At 46.3% G+C, this 15,875-nt stretch overlaps 1 protein-coding gene across 1 annotated transcript in view; it reads right to left on the bottom strand.

Moving 5' to 3' along the window:
• The window catches only part of PTPRQ (protein tyrosine phosphatase receptor type Q), a 377,099-nt gene that overhangs the window by 78,084 nt on the left and 283,140 nt on the right, over positions 1-15,875 (bottom strand). Inside the window, exons 46-49 of the mRNA XM_066589856.1 lie at positions 6,612-6,798; positions 5,430-5,674; positions 3,411-3,477; positions 979-1,137 (exon numbers count right to left, since the gene is read on the bottom strand). Coding sequence (XP_066445953.1) covers positions 979-1,137; positions 3,411-3,477; positions 5,430-5,674; positions 6,612-6,798 — 658 coding nt within the window. The remainder of the gene's footprint in view (positions 1-978; positions 1,138-3,410; positions 3,478-5,429; positions 5,675-6,611; positions 6,799-15,875) is intronic.

Below are 15,875 nucleotides of genomic sequence, written 5' to 3'. Positions count from 1 at the left end.
CCGCTGCCGAATCTTTTCTTCCGAGTGGGCAGGTACTCGCTAAGGACAATGCTCGATCGAGTAATTGTCCTTAGCGAGTATGCTCGCTCATCTCTATTCTTGATGCTTTCCATGATATACTTCAATCAATGCATAGTCTATGGCTATCCACAGACATTTGCCTTTTTACAGCGTACTAAGATGTGTACTAAAGGTTGATCCATTCCAGGGATTATTCTGACTGCCATTATGGAGTCTAGAAGGAATTTTTTTTTTCCCCGAATGGGCTAATTGGCTTCTGCCTCTTGGGTTTTTTGCCTTCCTCTGGATCAACAAGGAGGTTAAACAGTCTGAAGTAGATGGAAATTGTCTTCATTCAGCCTAACATACTATGTTACTATGTATGTCTTACTCAAGAAACTATCAGTGACCTGCAAAGACATTCATGTACAATTTGAATAAGGCAATTGGGGAAGAAAAGCTGCAAACATAACTATTAGATGTCTGTGTGATAGACATATAATTAAATCCATAGGCAAAGCGCCCCTTTATCAATAGGATATTTTTTTCCTTTGACGTCTAAGATAAAGTCTGCACTGTTACAGTAGAGAAAACCCAATAGAGGCCCACACCTGTGCTGTGTATGGGCATGCCAGATAAGTAGGTACACGTGCAGACAAGAATGCATTGGAATACAGCACATTTTAGAATTATTGTATGTTTGACAAAGCAGTTTTCGAATTGGCACCCAGGATATTTCATACTGTTTCATTTCATTATTTACATCTGCCATTGTAAGCGAGCAGCTGCTGACATCTGGAGCTTAGGAGCTCCAAGTACCCAACATCTGCCAAATTTCTGAAAAGCAAGAAAGAAAAACACTGCAAAATTTGCAAGTACAAACTTTCTTTTTATGGCAGAAACATAATCAATGTCAGGATTTTGTCTCCACGAAATATATTTTGAAAACAAAGAGTTTGTTGAAGAATACTTCCTTACCTCCTATTTCGGAAACAAGAATCTGAATTTTTTTAATTGGCCCGTTGACATCACTGAAGTAGCATACTGGCATTTTAATGGTAATTGTAGTCGAGGTAGCCATAACACCGCCACTTGAATCATAAATAGGCACTGGTTTCATTATGGGACGAGGTGGTTCTGTAGGAAGGGAACAAAAATACATAAAAAAGGTCCAGAAAAAAAACATTCACATATTAACATATATTGTATCAAACATTTTATTAGGTTATTTCAATATAAAGAAAAGTACAAATATGGGGAAACAGAACAACATTAGCATAAATATTATAAATAGTAGAATTGCAAAAGAGCAACACACTTGTTGGGCTTTACAAATCTAGTTTTTACTAATAACTAGAGATGAGCGAGCGTACTCGCTAAGGCAAACTACACGAGCGAGTAGTGCCTTATGCGAGTACCTGCCCGCTCGTCTCTAAAGATTCAGGTGCCGGCGCGGGAGAGCGGTGAGTTGCGGGATTGAGCAGGGGGGAGTAGGGGGAGAGAGTGAGAGAGAGATCTCCCCCCCCGTTTCTCCCTGCTCTCCCCGCCGCTCCCTGCCCCCCGCCGGCACCCGAATCTTTAGAGACGAGCGGGCAGGTACTCGCATATGGCACTACTCGCTCGAGTAGTTTGCCTTAGCGAGTACACTCGCTCATCTCTACTAATAACACATTTGTTGGACCCTTTGGTCATACAGATAGCTGTGCTGCTGCCTGGCTATTGGTTGAATTAGAGAGCGTTTCATCTATCCATATCAGAAGAGTTTGAGGAAGAACTTAGATTATCATTAAGATTCAGGACACCGAGGGATCCCCTAAGGTTGAGTACTGTGAATATTGTCATCAACTTCATTATTTCTGGTCTCGGCCAATATTTAGCAAAAAGTGTTTCCATCTGTCAAAGTTTTTTGTTTCTCTGTGTTTCTTTGTGCCTTCGCACCCTATTCTATGTAGACCCAACAATTTTTTCTAACTGTGCTATAAGTCCGGGGATCATGGGCAGGTCTGGCGATAACTAGTTAAGGAATATGCATCTCAGTGCTACTAAAAGTATTATGTGCAGTAATGGGGAGACTTTTTTGAGGTTAGGCCAAGAATGAAAAAGTGGGATGACCATGGAAAGGGTACTTTTTTCATAAAGAAGAGATGTGATTCTAGCTCAATAGTTTGTTATGTTACAACATAACCAAGTTTCATGCCAGACACCCGCATGCAGCGCTCTACATTTGGGGCAGGCAGGAAGTCCACCTGGGTATATAGCAGAAGCAGGGAAATGGAATCTGTATTGTGCTCTATGCATTTACTTAAAATGCATTTCTCACTACTTCTCACTTATTACATAACCTCCTAACCTCTTCCCATCCCTCTAATAACTTTCCGTGAGTCTCCTAATCTTGAAGGATTTGTTCCTATTTTTGAAGTCTTTTGGGCTGAATAGAGAGAAAATGATCTCGAAGGGATTACATACATACAAAGTGAAAGTTGTCTGACTGAAATCACAGCGTCCTATAAAATGTCATAACATATTTTAATGAGTAAAGGTGCACTAGTCAAAATGGTTCAAAATGTTACATAAAAAGAGAGTACAATATTTCAGATACATTTATATAAATTCACAGACATAAATAAGTAAACTATTATTATTACATTTAATTTGGGCATTAAAGAGGCTGCCCAGTTGTAAATTATTGATGGACTAGCTGCAAGATAGGCCATCATTAGTATATCAATGGGGATATGCCTTGCAAGATCCTTGCTGATTGGGTGTTCACTGGGTCAGGGTGATTGCACACTGAGCTGATTTGTGCAAGAAGCAGACAGCTCCGTTCTCACTGCAGTGGCTCGGCTTGGTATTACAGGCAAAGTTTTCATTGAAGTGAATAGAAACCTTGCATGTAATACCAAGCTGAGTCATTGCAGTGAGATTACAGCTGTTTGCTTCCTGCAGAAAACAAATCAGTGCATAAGCATATCGGCCTGACTAACAGCTGCTGGGGCTCAGCGTTGACTTCTGCCGCTGTCCCCGGCACTAGGGAGCCGTAGCGCTTATATGTAAAGCCCTTCCCTGAAAAAGAATGCAGGGGGCCGGTAGAGCATTTTTTTTAATGGAGCCACCGGCAGCAGCCACGGCTCCATTGACAACAAGCACGCAGCTGTGTTCATGCGTGTTTTTGCTCGTACCTAGGTGCGGACGTATGTACGCACCTAAGTACGCACCAAAACATGCTCGTGTGAACCCACCCTTACTATGTATGTTAATACAGGAATTATTTGAATATTAAAAAATAAACTTTTAGAGTTCCCATGGTGCAGTTGAAGTGTCGGTTCTTATTGCATGGCCAAAAACGTGAATTTCTGCATTTTTACAGCTAGTACCTCAAGCGCTATATGTGAATAGACCCTTAACTTTACCTTTTACATCAGTAGTAATTCTCATCTGGATCTTTGGTCCAGCCCCAGCACCATTCACTGCATAGATCTACAAGGCAAAACAGATTTACTTGTAAACTGGCATCAGGTCCTACAACATGTGAAAGTGAGAAATGATGTATTTTAAATGTTGTAAGTTACACAAATAAGTATATAAACTGTAATTTTGCTAACTGGTATTGCAGCAGACAACCCACAAAAATGTAGTTTTTAGCAAGTACCTCAATTATGTTCTCTGGGAAATACATACTTTAAGCCATGTTCAGATGAGGATCTCTGTGAAGCCCCGGTACAGATCCAGCACAAAAGCCTGAACAAAACAGCGTGGGGTCTGTCTGGTGCTCCTTGGGTCCAGCTTTTGGCAGATCCAGAGGTTCTGATGTTTTAAGGCCCCCTGTCCACAGCTATGACAGAATATCGCTAGCGATATTCCGCCACGGGGGAGGATAGGGGAGCGCTGACAGGTCTTATTGGTGAGCCTATAGGCTCACCGCGAAGAATCACAGCAAATCGCAGCATGCCGCAATTTAGATCCCGCGAGTGGAGAATCGCTATGATTCTCCGCTCATGGATGCCGGCGCTGCGCTTTCCATAGCAACGCAATGGGAAGCTTCACATAGCGTGATCTCGCCAGCGTATAATCGCCCGTGGACATGCAGCCTTAGTGTTCAGTTCTGAGGGCAGAACCAAACAATAGAAATTGTAGTGCAGGTGTGAAAGTTACCTGAACTGTAGTTAGATATAACAGAACAGTAGACTGCTGTAATATGTATATGCTGTTAGGGGACTTGGGGACTGCAGATATGGAGGTAGCTAAAGAGAACATAATCTATTTTATTCATTATTCATTGCTTATATAGCATCAACATTTTCTGCAGTGCTGTACAGAGACTGTCAAGCAGATAACGGCTTATGAAAAAAGCTGATAGGGATAGGTTAGTTAAATGAAATGTATACATTACTGGATAATTAATCAGATTAGACATTAGCAGGTACTGGCTGTGTGAAGCAACTGACCATAACCACTTGGATGCTGTGGACAATGCTGACCGCAGCATCTAAGCTGTTATAGCATTACCCAACCACTCCCACAATGTTATTGAAGACTATATCTGACTGTAAGCGCAAATTAGTTACAAAACCAAGGATAAATAAAAAGTCTGAATATGTTTTAAGGGTACATTCACACTTGGGGAAATGGTGTGGATTTTCTGCAGTGGAAAATCCGTAACAAAATAAGTATCAAAACCGTCAAAATCCACAACATTGTTGAAGATTACAATGTAATTCTTGATGCGGATCCACTGCAGATTTCACCCTTTCAATTGAAAACATAAGAAACATACCCTTACATTATTCACAAGCACAGTATGAGATGAGCATATCAAGGCCACCTGCAGTGGAGGAAACGCCATGCATGCTATGACATGCAGGAAATAATGTCCCATGAATAATCGCAGTGTTTTTAGGACATAAATGACTCCCTGCCAGTATTCTGCCTCTATTAGGCCGCCTGCAGACGGCCGGATTCGGCAGCAAGAATTCTCGCTGCGGGACCTGACTTGAGCGCCTGCAGAGAGCAGCGTGTACTCACCCGCGCCCTGCAGCTCTGGATCTTTCATGTGCTGTCTGCCAGGCAGCCGGCGTATGCACAGGCCGGAGCCGGCGGCGGGTGAGTGACGTTTCTGTGCGGCCAAACCGTGGTCGTCTGCATAGGATTGTGTTTGTTAACGCAATCCTATGCAGGCTTCCAGCGGTGGAAATCCCGCGGAATATCCTGCCGCAAAATTTCCGCTCGTCTGCAGGCGGCCTTAGAGTTGTGGTGCCAGAAGATATTTCTACATATATTACCCATATTTGTACTTCCACAACTGTTACTAAAATCAGGAACATCTCTTGACCCGTTCTCTTTTCACAATTATTTATACACTGGGTATGGGAATCTAAGGAAAATATTCGGGTACCAGCTGTCATATGTGGAGCTGTAAAGTGATCACTTACACTGATATTATATGTATATCCACCTTTAAGTCCTTCTATAATTGCAGTCACAGATTCTTCATTTTTTTTAATAATACTTAGATTGCGAATTTGAGATTTTGTGGGGTCGTCTTCTTTATATACCAGTGCTTGGAACATTTGGATGTTTCCGTTAGGCTCAGCTGGAGGAATGAAAGTCATCTGAACTTTGGTCACTTCATTTGGTATCTTCTGAATTGTTATGTTTTTAGGTGGATCATTCGGCACTAAAAGAAAATATTATAGTACATTTTTTTAAGTAAAACAACTAAAAAAAGAATTGACTGAACAAAAGGGACATCGGTCTTACATAACTTTTAGTCAGTATAAAAATATTCAATTGCAGGCTCAGTATATCGATTTTCACAGAGTGCACAGCTCCTTATTAGTGATGAACAAACTTTTGAAAAGTTTGGTTTGGCTGATTCGCTGAACTTCTGCAAAAAGGTTAGCTTCCATTCAAATTACTTTGAACTGAACTATAGGTTCACCAAAACCCCTAAAACCGGTGTATAACACTATATAAGAGCCATAGTAGTCTTGTATAACACTCTGAGGACTTTAACCCATTGCAATCCAATTTTGGATTCAGGGTTTTCTAGGGGGTTTTCTCTTTCTGCCATTATACAATGGCGCCATCTGCTGGCTAGAGCCAGTACTGCGGTATGGAACATGCTGCAGAGGCCCCCGACAAAAGAGCGGCCAGTAATATACAGTAAGAATACCCTGCCGGACGTCTTCCGAAATCTGAGTTGTACAGCCTTCAATCAGAATGTCTTCAGATGTCAGACAGTGGATTGGAAAGGGTTAATGGCTCCTAGACCGTTATATACCAGTGTTCAAGAGTAGTGTTGAGCAAACTGAACCAGTAGATCCCTGTTTTGGGTAGTACTTTGCTTAAAAACCTCGGTTAAGGTTCGTGCTGAACCAAACTTTTAGTAAAGTTCCACTCGAAAAAGGCTTCTACTGGTTCAGTTCATTCAAAACTAACTTATGCTGCATGAGATAAAATTAATGCTCATAGTAGTAAGTGACTGCTTTGTGATGCTAAGCTACAACATCCATTCAAGAATATAAAGCAGTGTAATATAAAAAATATAATTTACATAAAAGAAGTAGACAACAGAATTTTTTAGCATAATGTGCTACATAAAAGCAACATACCCGCCTCAAGAGTAGTAGCAGTTACTGCATTGCTTGGCTTCCCTTCTGAAAGAGCTGAATCTAGATCTCCAGTAAAGGCTATGACAGTTATGGAATAGTTGGTGAATGGTTTCAGGCCTGTGACTTCAAAATTCCTACTTTCATTACTCCACCTTATAAACTCCTTTGTATAGTCCGCACCATTGACCTGTAAAGAAACAGAAAGAAAACTAAATGCACACAAGTACTTTTTAAACATTAATAGTTATGTTTTCTGATGAATGTCTATTGGAGCAAAATTACAATATCCTGCAGTCCTTTTACATTGTCACTTCTGAATGTAGATTATACAATACATTGTTACAGATCTTGGTACATAATTAATTGTAACTTTTCTGTCATGGGATAGAAAATAGAGGTACGTACTCCCATCAGTGTGGAAACACTGCAAAATGGCCATTCATTTGAAAAGTTGTAAGTAAAAGGCTAAATTCCTGCCAAGTTAATAAAAGACCCTATATGGTGGCCACAGGAAATGAGTAGAGATGAGCGAACGTACTCGTCCGAGCTTGATGCTCGTTCGAGTATTAGGGTGTTGGAGATGCTCGTTACTAGAGGCGAGCACCACGCGATGTTCGAGTTACTTTCACTTTCATCTCTGAGACATTTGCGCGCTTTTCTGGCCAATAGAAAGGCAGGGAAGGCATTACAACTTCCTCCTGTGATGTTCCAGCCCTATACCACCCCCCTGCAGTGAGTGGCTGGGGAGATCAGGTGTCACCCGAGTATTTAAATCAGCCCCGCCCGCGGCTCGCCACAGATGCATTCTGACAGAGATCAGGGACAGTGCTGCTGATGCTGTTGCTGCTATAGGGAGAGCGTTAGGAGTTATTTTAGGCTTGAAGAACCCCAACGGTCCTTCTTAGGGCTACATCTGACCGTGTGCAGTACTGTTGAGGCTGCTTTTAGCAGTGTTGCACTTTTTTTTTTTTTTGTATATCGGGCGTGCAGGGCATTGCGTCCTCAGTCTGCAGTCATTGTACATAGTATAGGGCCAGTACTGGTGAGGCAGGGAAAGAGATATACTGTCTATATAGGCAGTGGGCTTTTTCAAACAAATTTGGGAAAAATACTATCTTTGGGCTGCCTGTGACCGTCTTGAGTGTACTGCGTCTCTGCTGGGGGTAGTAGTCCTAATTAATACGCAGCTAAGTGTTACAGCAGGCTTGCGCAAAATTCTTTCCTGGCTCTGCGTTGCCCGTTACATCACCGCCGTCATCCCGTCCAGAGGGAAACAGTCTGCAGTAATTTTACATAGTATAGGGCCAGTAGTGGTGAGGCAGGGACAGTGGGAAAGGTGAAAGAGATATACTATCTATATTGCAAGTGGGCTTTTTCAAACAAATTTGGGAAAAATACTATCTTTGGGCTGCCTGTGACCATCTTAAGTGTACTGCATCTCTGCTGGGGGTAGTAGTCCTAATTAATACGCGGCTAAGTGTTACAGCAGGCTTGCGTAAAATTCTTTCCTGGCTCTGCGTTGCCCGTTACATCACCGCCGTCATCCCGTCCAGAGGGAAACTGTATACATATATACGCTGCCTATAGTATCTGTCTGCTGTCTCAGCTCAGCCTTTAAAAAAATAGAAGCAAAATACTTAAGGCCTACTAGTGGCCTTTGGACACTTGACGGCTTCTGCGCTGTGAATTCAACTAGCTCAGTCATACGCACCTATGTCTCACTACAGGCTTGCGCGAAATTCTTTCCTGGCTCTGCTGTGCGTTCCGTAAGCGAAGTCAGCCTCCAACCACAGGCCAATAAGCGGCACATTTAATTACAGCGTTCTGTTTATGCACTACGGGTAATACAGCATGCTGAGGGGTAGGGGTAGGCCTAGAGGACGTGGACGCGGGCGAGGACGCGGAGGCCCAAGTCAGGGTGTGGGCACAGGCCGAGCTCCTGATCCAGGTGTATCGTAGCCGACTGCTGCGGGATAAAGAGAGAGGCACGTTTCTGGCGTCCCCAGATTAATCTCACAATTAATGGGTCCACGAGGTAGACCTTTATTAGAAAATGAGCAGTGTGAGCAGGTCCTGTCGTGGATGGCAGAAAGTGCATCCAGCAATCTATCGACCACCCAGAGTTCTACGCCGTCCACTGCTGCAACTCTGAATCCTCTGGCTGCTGCTCCTCCTTCCTCCCAGCCTCCTCACTCCATTACAATGACACATTCTGAGGAGCAGGCAGACTCCCAGGAACTCTTCTCGGGCCCCTGCCCAGAATGGGCAGCAATGATTCCTCTCCCACCAGAGGAGTTTGTCGTGACCGATGCCCAACCTTTGGAAAGTTCCCGGGGTCCGGGGATGAGGCTGGGGGCTTCCGGCAACTGTCTCAAGAGCTTTCAGTGGGTGAGGAGGAGGACGACGATGAGACACAGTTGTCTATCACTCAGGTAGTAGTAATTGCAGTAAGTCCGAGGGAGGAGCGCACGGAGGATTCGGAGGAAGAGCAGCAGGACGATGAGGTGACTGACCCCACCTGGTTTGCTAAGCCTACTGAGGACAGGTCTTCAGAGGGGGAGGCAAGTGCAGCAGCAGGGCAGGTTGGAAGAGGCAGTGCGGTGGCCAGGGGTAGAGGCAGGGCCAGACCAAATAATCCACCAACTGTTTCCCAAAGCGCCCCCTCGCGCCATGCCACCCTGCAGAGGCCGAGGTGCTCAAAGGTGTGGCAGTTTTTCACTGAGAGTGCAGACGACCGACGAACTGTGGTGTGCAAGGTTTGTCGCGCTAAGATCAGCCATGGAGCCACCACCACCAGCCTCACCACCACCAGCATGCGCAGGCATATGATGGCCAAGCACCCCACAAGGTGGGACGAAGGCCGTTCACCGCCTCCGGTTTGCACCACTGCCTCTCCCCCTGTGCCCCAACCTGCCACTGAGATCCAACCCCCCTCTGAGGACACAGGCACGACCGTCTCCCGGCCTGCACCCACACCCTCACCTCCGCTGTCCTCGGCCCCATCCAGCAATGTCTCTCAGCGCACCGTCCAGCCGTCGCTAGCACAACTGTTTGAGCGCAAGCGCAAGTACGCAGCCACGCACCCGCACGCTCAAGCGTTAAACGTGCACATAGCCAAATTGATCAGCCTGGAGATGCTGCCGTATAGGCTTGTGGAAACGGAGGCTTTCAAAGGTATGATGGCGGCGGGGGCCCCGCGCTACTCGGTTTCCTGTCGCCACTACTTTTCCCGATGTGCCATCCCTGCATTGCACGACCACGTCTCCCGCAACATTGTACGCGCCCTCACCAACGCGGTTACTGCCAAGGTCCACTTAACAACGGACACGTGGACAAGCACAGGCGGGCAGGGCCACTATATCTCCCTGACAGCACATTGGGTGAATTTAGTGGAGGCTGGGACCGCTCACGTCCTACCCACCCCCAGAATTGCGGGCCCCAGCTCGGTGCTGGTATCTTCAGCGGTGTATGCTTCCTCCACTAATCCACCCTACTCCTCCTCCTTCTCCTCCTCCTACGCAACCTCTGTCTCGCAATCAAGATGTGTCAGCAGCAGCACGTCGCCAGCAGTCGGTGTCGCGCGGCGTGGCAGCACGGCGGTGGCCAAGCGTCAGCAGGCCGTACTGAAACTACTCAGCTTAGGAGAAAAGAGGCACACGGCCCACGAACTGCTGCAGGGTCTGACAGAGCAGACCGACCGCTGGCTTTCGCCGCTGAGCCTCCAACCGGGCATGGTCGTGTGTGACAACAGCCGTAACCTGGTGGTGGCTCTGCAGCTCAGCAGCCTCACGCACGTGCCATGCCTGGCCCACGTCTTTAATTTGGTGGTTCAGCGGTTTCTGAAAAGCTACCCACGCTTGTCAGACCTGCTCGGAAAGGTGCGCCGGCTCTGCGCACATTTCCGCAAGTCCCACACGAACGCTGCCACCCTGCGCACCCTGCAACATCGGTTTAATCTGCCAGTGCACCGACTGCTGTGCGACGTGCCCACACGGTGGAACTCTACGCTCCACATGTTGGCCAGGCTCTATGAGCAGCGTAGAGCTATAGTGGAATATCAACTCCAACATGGGCGGCGTAGTGGGAGTCAGCCTCCTCAATTCTTTACAGAAGAGTGGGCCTGGTTGGCAGACATCTGCCAGGTCCTTGGAAACTTTGAGGAGTCTACCCAGATGGTGAGCGGCGATGCTGCAATCATTAGCGTCACCATTCCTCTGCTATGCCTCTTGAGAAGTTCCCTGCAAAGCATAAAGGCAGACGCTTTGCGCTCGGAAACGGAGGCAAGGGAAGACAGTATGTCGCTGGATAGTCAGAGCACCCTCATGTCTATATCTCAGCACGTTGAGGAGGAGGGGAAGGAGCATGAGGAGGAGGGGGAAGAGACAGCTTGGCCCACTGCTGAGGGTACCCATGCTGCTTGCCTGTCATCCTTTCAGCGTGTATGGCCTGAGGAGGAGGAGGAGGAGGAGGAACTTAAAAGTGATCTTCCGAGTGAGGACAGCCATGTGTTGCGTACAGGTTCCCTGGCACACATGGCTGACTTCATGTTAGGATGCCTTTCTCGTGACCCTCGCATTACACGCATTCTGGCCACAATGGATTACTGGGTGTACACACTACACCCACGGTATAAGGAGAACCTTTCCACTCTCATACCCGAAGAGGAAAGGGGTTCGAGAGTGATGCTATACCACAGGACCCTGGCGGACAAACTGATGGTAAAATTCCCATCTGACAGCGCTAGTGGCAGAAGGCGCAGTTCCGAAGGCCAGGTAGCAGGGGAGGCGCAGAGATCAGGCAGCATGTACAGCACAGGCAGGGGAACACTGTCCAAGGCCTTTGACAGCTTTATGGCTCCCCAGCAAGACTGTGTCACCGCTCCCCAGTCAAGGCTGAGTCGGCGGGAGCACTGTAAAAGGATGGTGAGGGAGTACGTAGCTGATCGCACGACCGTCCTCCGTGACGCCTCTGCCCCCTACAACTACTGGGTCTCGAACCTGGACACGTGGCCTGAACTCGCGCTGTATGCCCTGGAGGTGCTTACTTATCCTGCGGCTAGCATCTTGTCAGAGAGGGTGTTTAGTGCGGCTGGGGGAATAATCACGGATAAGCGTACCCGCCTGGCAACCGACAGTGCCGACAGGCTTACAATCATAAAGATGAACAAAGTCTGGATTTCCCCAGAGTTCTCTTCTCCACCAGCGGACAGCAGCGATACCTAAGCAATACGTAGGCTGCACCCGCGGATGGAAGCATCGTTCTCTATCACCATCAAAAACAGGGACCTTTTAGCTTCATCAATCTGTGTATTATATTCATCCTCCTCCTCCTGCTCCTCCTCCTGAAACCTCACGTAATCACGCCGAACGGGCAAGTTTTCTTAGGCCCACAAGGCTCAGTCATATAACTTTTGTAAACAATGTTTATACGTTTCAATTCTCAATTCAATAAAGCGTTGAAACTTGCACCTGAACCAATTTTTATTTTAACTGGGCTGCCTACAGGCCTAGTTACAAATTAAGCCACATTAACCAAAGCGATTAATGGGATTCACCCGCCCTCTTGGTTGGGCATGGGCAATTTTTCTGAGGTACATTAGTACTGTTGGTACACCAATTTTTTGGGCCCTCGCCTACAGTGTAATCCTAGTAATTTTTAGGGTGGGTTCCAGGGAGCCACCCATGCTGTGGGTCCACAGGGACTTCACATTAGGGATTTGTACCTGCCAGTGTCTATGTATTAAAAACCCCGGTCAGACTGGGGCATGCAGTGTGGGCCGAAGCCCACCTGCATTAAACCTGACGTTACCTCAGCTGTGATGGGCACTGCAATGGGATATATTTATGTACCGCTGGTGGCTTCCGGGGACCCACCCATGCTGTCGGTCCACACGGAGTTGTAACTGCATGTGTCCACTTCTAAAGAACCCCAGTCTGACTGGGGAATGCAGTGTGGGCCGAAGCCCACCTGCATTAAACCTGACTTTACCTCAGCTGTGATGGGCACTGCAATGAGATATATTTATGTACCGCCGGTGGCTTCCTGGGACCCACCCATGCTGTCGGTCCACACGGAGTTGTAACTCCATGTGTCCACTTCTAAAGAACCCCAGTCTGACTGGGGCATGCAGTGCGGGCCGAAGCCCACCTGCATTAAACCTGACGTTACCTCAGCTGTGATGGGCACTGCAATGGGATATATTTATATACCGCCGGTGGCTTCCTGGGACCCACCTATGCTGTCGGTCCACACGGAGTTGTAACTCCATGTGTCCACTTCTAAAGAACCCCAGTCTGACTGGGGCATGCAGTGTGGGCTGAAGACCACCTGCATTTAATCGGACGTTACCTCTGCTGTCCAGGGCACTGCAATGGGATACATTTATGTACAGCCGGTGGGTTCCAGGGAGCCACCCATGCTGTGGATGCACACGGAATTCCCATTGCGGAGTTGTACCTGCCTGTGACTATTTATAAAAAACCCCGGTCTGACTGGGGCATGCAGACACCTTGACAGAATGAATAGTGTGTGGCACATGGGTTCCCCATTGTTATGCCCACGTTTGCAGCTCCTGATGGAGGTGGCACAGGATTGGATTTCTCATTGCTTCTGTACAGCATTATGGGCTATCGCCCCGCCCCTTTTAAAGAGGGTCGCTGCCTGGCCGTGCCAACCCTCTGCAGTGTGTGCCTGCGGTTCCTCCTCATGGCAGATGCACTTATAAATAGACATAAGGGTGGTGTGGCTAAGAGGCCAGCGTGTGGCATGAGGGCAGCTGAAGGCTGCGCAGGGACACTTTGGTGTGCGCTGTGGACACTGGGTCGTGCGGGGGGGTTGGGCAGCATGTTACCCAGGAGAAGTGGCAGCGGAGTGTCATGCAGGCAGTGATTGTGCTTTGTTGGAGGTAGTGTGGTGCTTAGCTAAGGTATGCCTTGCTAATGAGGGTTTTTCAGAAGTAAAAATTGTTGGGAGGGGGGGGGGGCCCACTCTTGCCGCTATTGTGGCTTAATAGTGGGACCTGGGAACTTGAGATGCAGCCCTACATGTAGCCCCTCGCCTGCCCTATCCGTTTCTGTGTCGTTCCCATCACTTTCTTGAATTGCCCAGATTTTCACAAATGAAAACCTTAGCGAGCATCGGCGATATACAAAAATGCTCTAGTCGCCTATTGACTTCAATGGGGTTCGTTACTCAAAACGAACCCTCGAGCATCGCGAAAATTTCGTCTCGAGTAACGAGCACCCGAGCATTTTGGTGCTCGCTCATCTCTAGAAATGAGCAATATTCTTCCTCATTGCAAGCTATATTTGATTGCTTCCAATTGTAAATGAAGCTCTTTACTTAAAGAGTAATTGGTAAACTCCCCAAAATTGCCTAATATACTTCTATAGAAGACAGGGTTAATAAATGTCCTCCCCACCTGCATGCAGCAGCTTCTTTCATGGTTAATATTTTGGTGGGAAACCGTTTTGACCTCTACAGAAATACATGTGAAAATGAGCCCTAAGACTAGAGATGAGCGCAACTCACCACTCTCCCCCGCCGGCACCCGAATCTTTTGAGACGAGTGGGCAGGTACTCGCATAAGGCAATACTCGCTGGAGTAGTTTGCCTTAGCGAGTACGCTCGCTCATCTCTACCTAAGACACATTTAGGGCTCATTCACACAGGCATATTTGCAAGCTCAAAAAGTTCATGAATAATATGCAGAGAATAGAACCCAATGATTTCAATGGAGTCATTCACATTTCTACTTTTTTCTTGTGCATTTTGGTCCCGCAAACCCCCCCCCCCCCCCCCCCCCTGCAGTATGCTATACTTTTCTGCGAATTTGCACACCAAAGGTCCCCATAGAAGTCAATGGGCGGGTGCAATTGTACACACAATACGCAAGGAGATATGTAATACACTGCGTAACTTCACTGGCGAGAAAACATATGTAGAGCTCATTGGATGAATATGTCCTGCCGATGGAAAAAGTATAGTCAGATACATTGATACGCATGAAAAAAGCATTGTTCGTTCCGCTAATATATTGCATGCAAACGCACATACGCTCGTGTGAAGGAGCCCTTATAAAAAGAAAAAGTGCTCTTATTTTTTTCAACAAATTTCCTCATACAATATTTTTTTAGTTTCTCATTAGTGAACCCCCAGCATTCAGCTGTCAACTATCAGTGAGCCTGACAACAAGTATTCAATTTCCTTGCAGCGCCACCACAGGAAAAATTAAGTACTGCATAGTTCTCATTGGAATCAATGGACAGAACACGTAGGGTTCTCAAGAGCAAGAGACAAACCTTGTAGCTTCTCTCCGCTCTAGACAATAGACTATGACCATGAATTTAAATTTCCTTGACAGAGTATTTGAGAAATATTACCTAAACCACATAACTCCTTTAAGAAAACACCACCCAAGAAATGACACAACCTACCAAGTAGCTAAAAGCTCCATATAATTGTCAAACAGGGAAATCTGTCATAAATAGTCAACCTGAAATCACACCGTTGCTTTGAAATGCTACTTATTACCCTGTAGGACGCTTTTACAATATCATTTCAACGTGTTTCGGAATTGTTGACGATTAGGTAGCTGTACGGTAGTTTTCCTCTGGGGGAAAATGTATATTAAATGCAGCTGCTAAGATAGTAGGACTGCTCATCCCTAACAGATGCACGGTCTATTCTATTCCGTACTTGTTTCTGATGCACTAAACAGACGTTCCCTTTCCTGTCAAGACCAGTAGTGTCAACCTTCAGCTTACAAATACAACACAAGTGTCTCATTGTTATTGTCTTCTAGTCACACTTGAACTTCATCTTGAATTCATCCCATTAATGATCCACAATAAACGGAGGTGGTTCACTTATTATATAAAAACAGTTTGTGTAAAGACAAAGCTCTAATCTTGATTTATGGCTTCCTGTAAAGTACTAAACAAGTGGCTCCTGACCTGAGTGCTAGGTACTAATGCTTCTGTAATGGTGCGATGGGCGTAGAATCTGGGATCTTGAATGGGTATTGCTCCCCTGAGTGTTGTGGCACTTACTGCTAGAACAATGTGACCATTATCCTCTTTACTATCTCCATTCGAGACCATTTTTCCATATAGTTTTTGCTGTTGGGAGTCATGTTAATCTACAGCTGTTAGAAAAAATTGCTGTAATGTACATTTAGTTATTATTAAGTGATTCGTCATATTGTGTTTTTATTTGATTTGCATTATTGTCACTTGTCTGTGTATTATATACAGTTATCACTTA

Source organism: Eleutherodactylus coqui, chromosome 2 (assembly GCF_035609145.1).
Source record: "Eleutherodactylus coqui strain aEleCoq1 chromosome 2, aEleCoq1.hap1, whole genome shotgun sequence".
In the NCBI taxonomy this organism is placed as follows: domain Eukaryota; kingdom Metazoa; phylum Chordata; class Amphibia; order Anura; family Eleutherodactylidae; genus Eleutherodactylus; species Eleutherodactylus coqui.
Note: the sequence above shows the minus strand (reverse complement) of the source record. Positions and strands in the feature narration are given on the sequence as shown.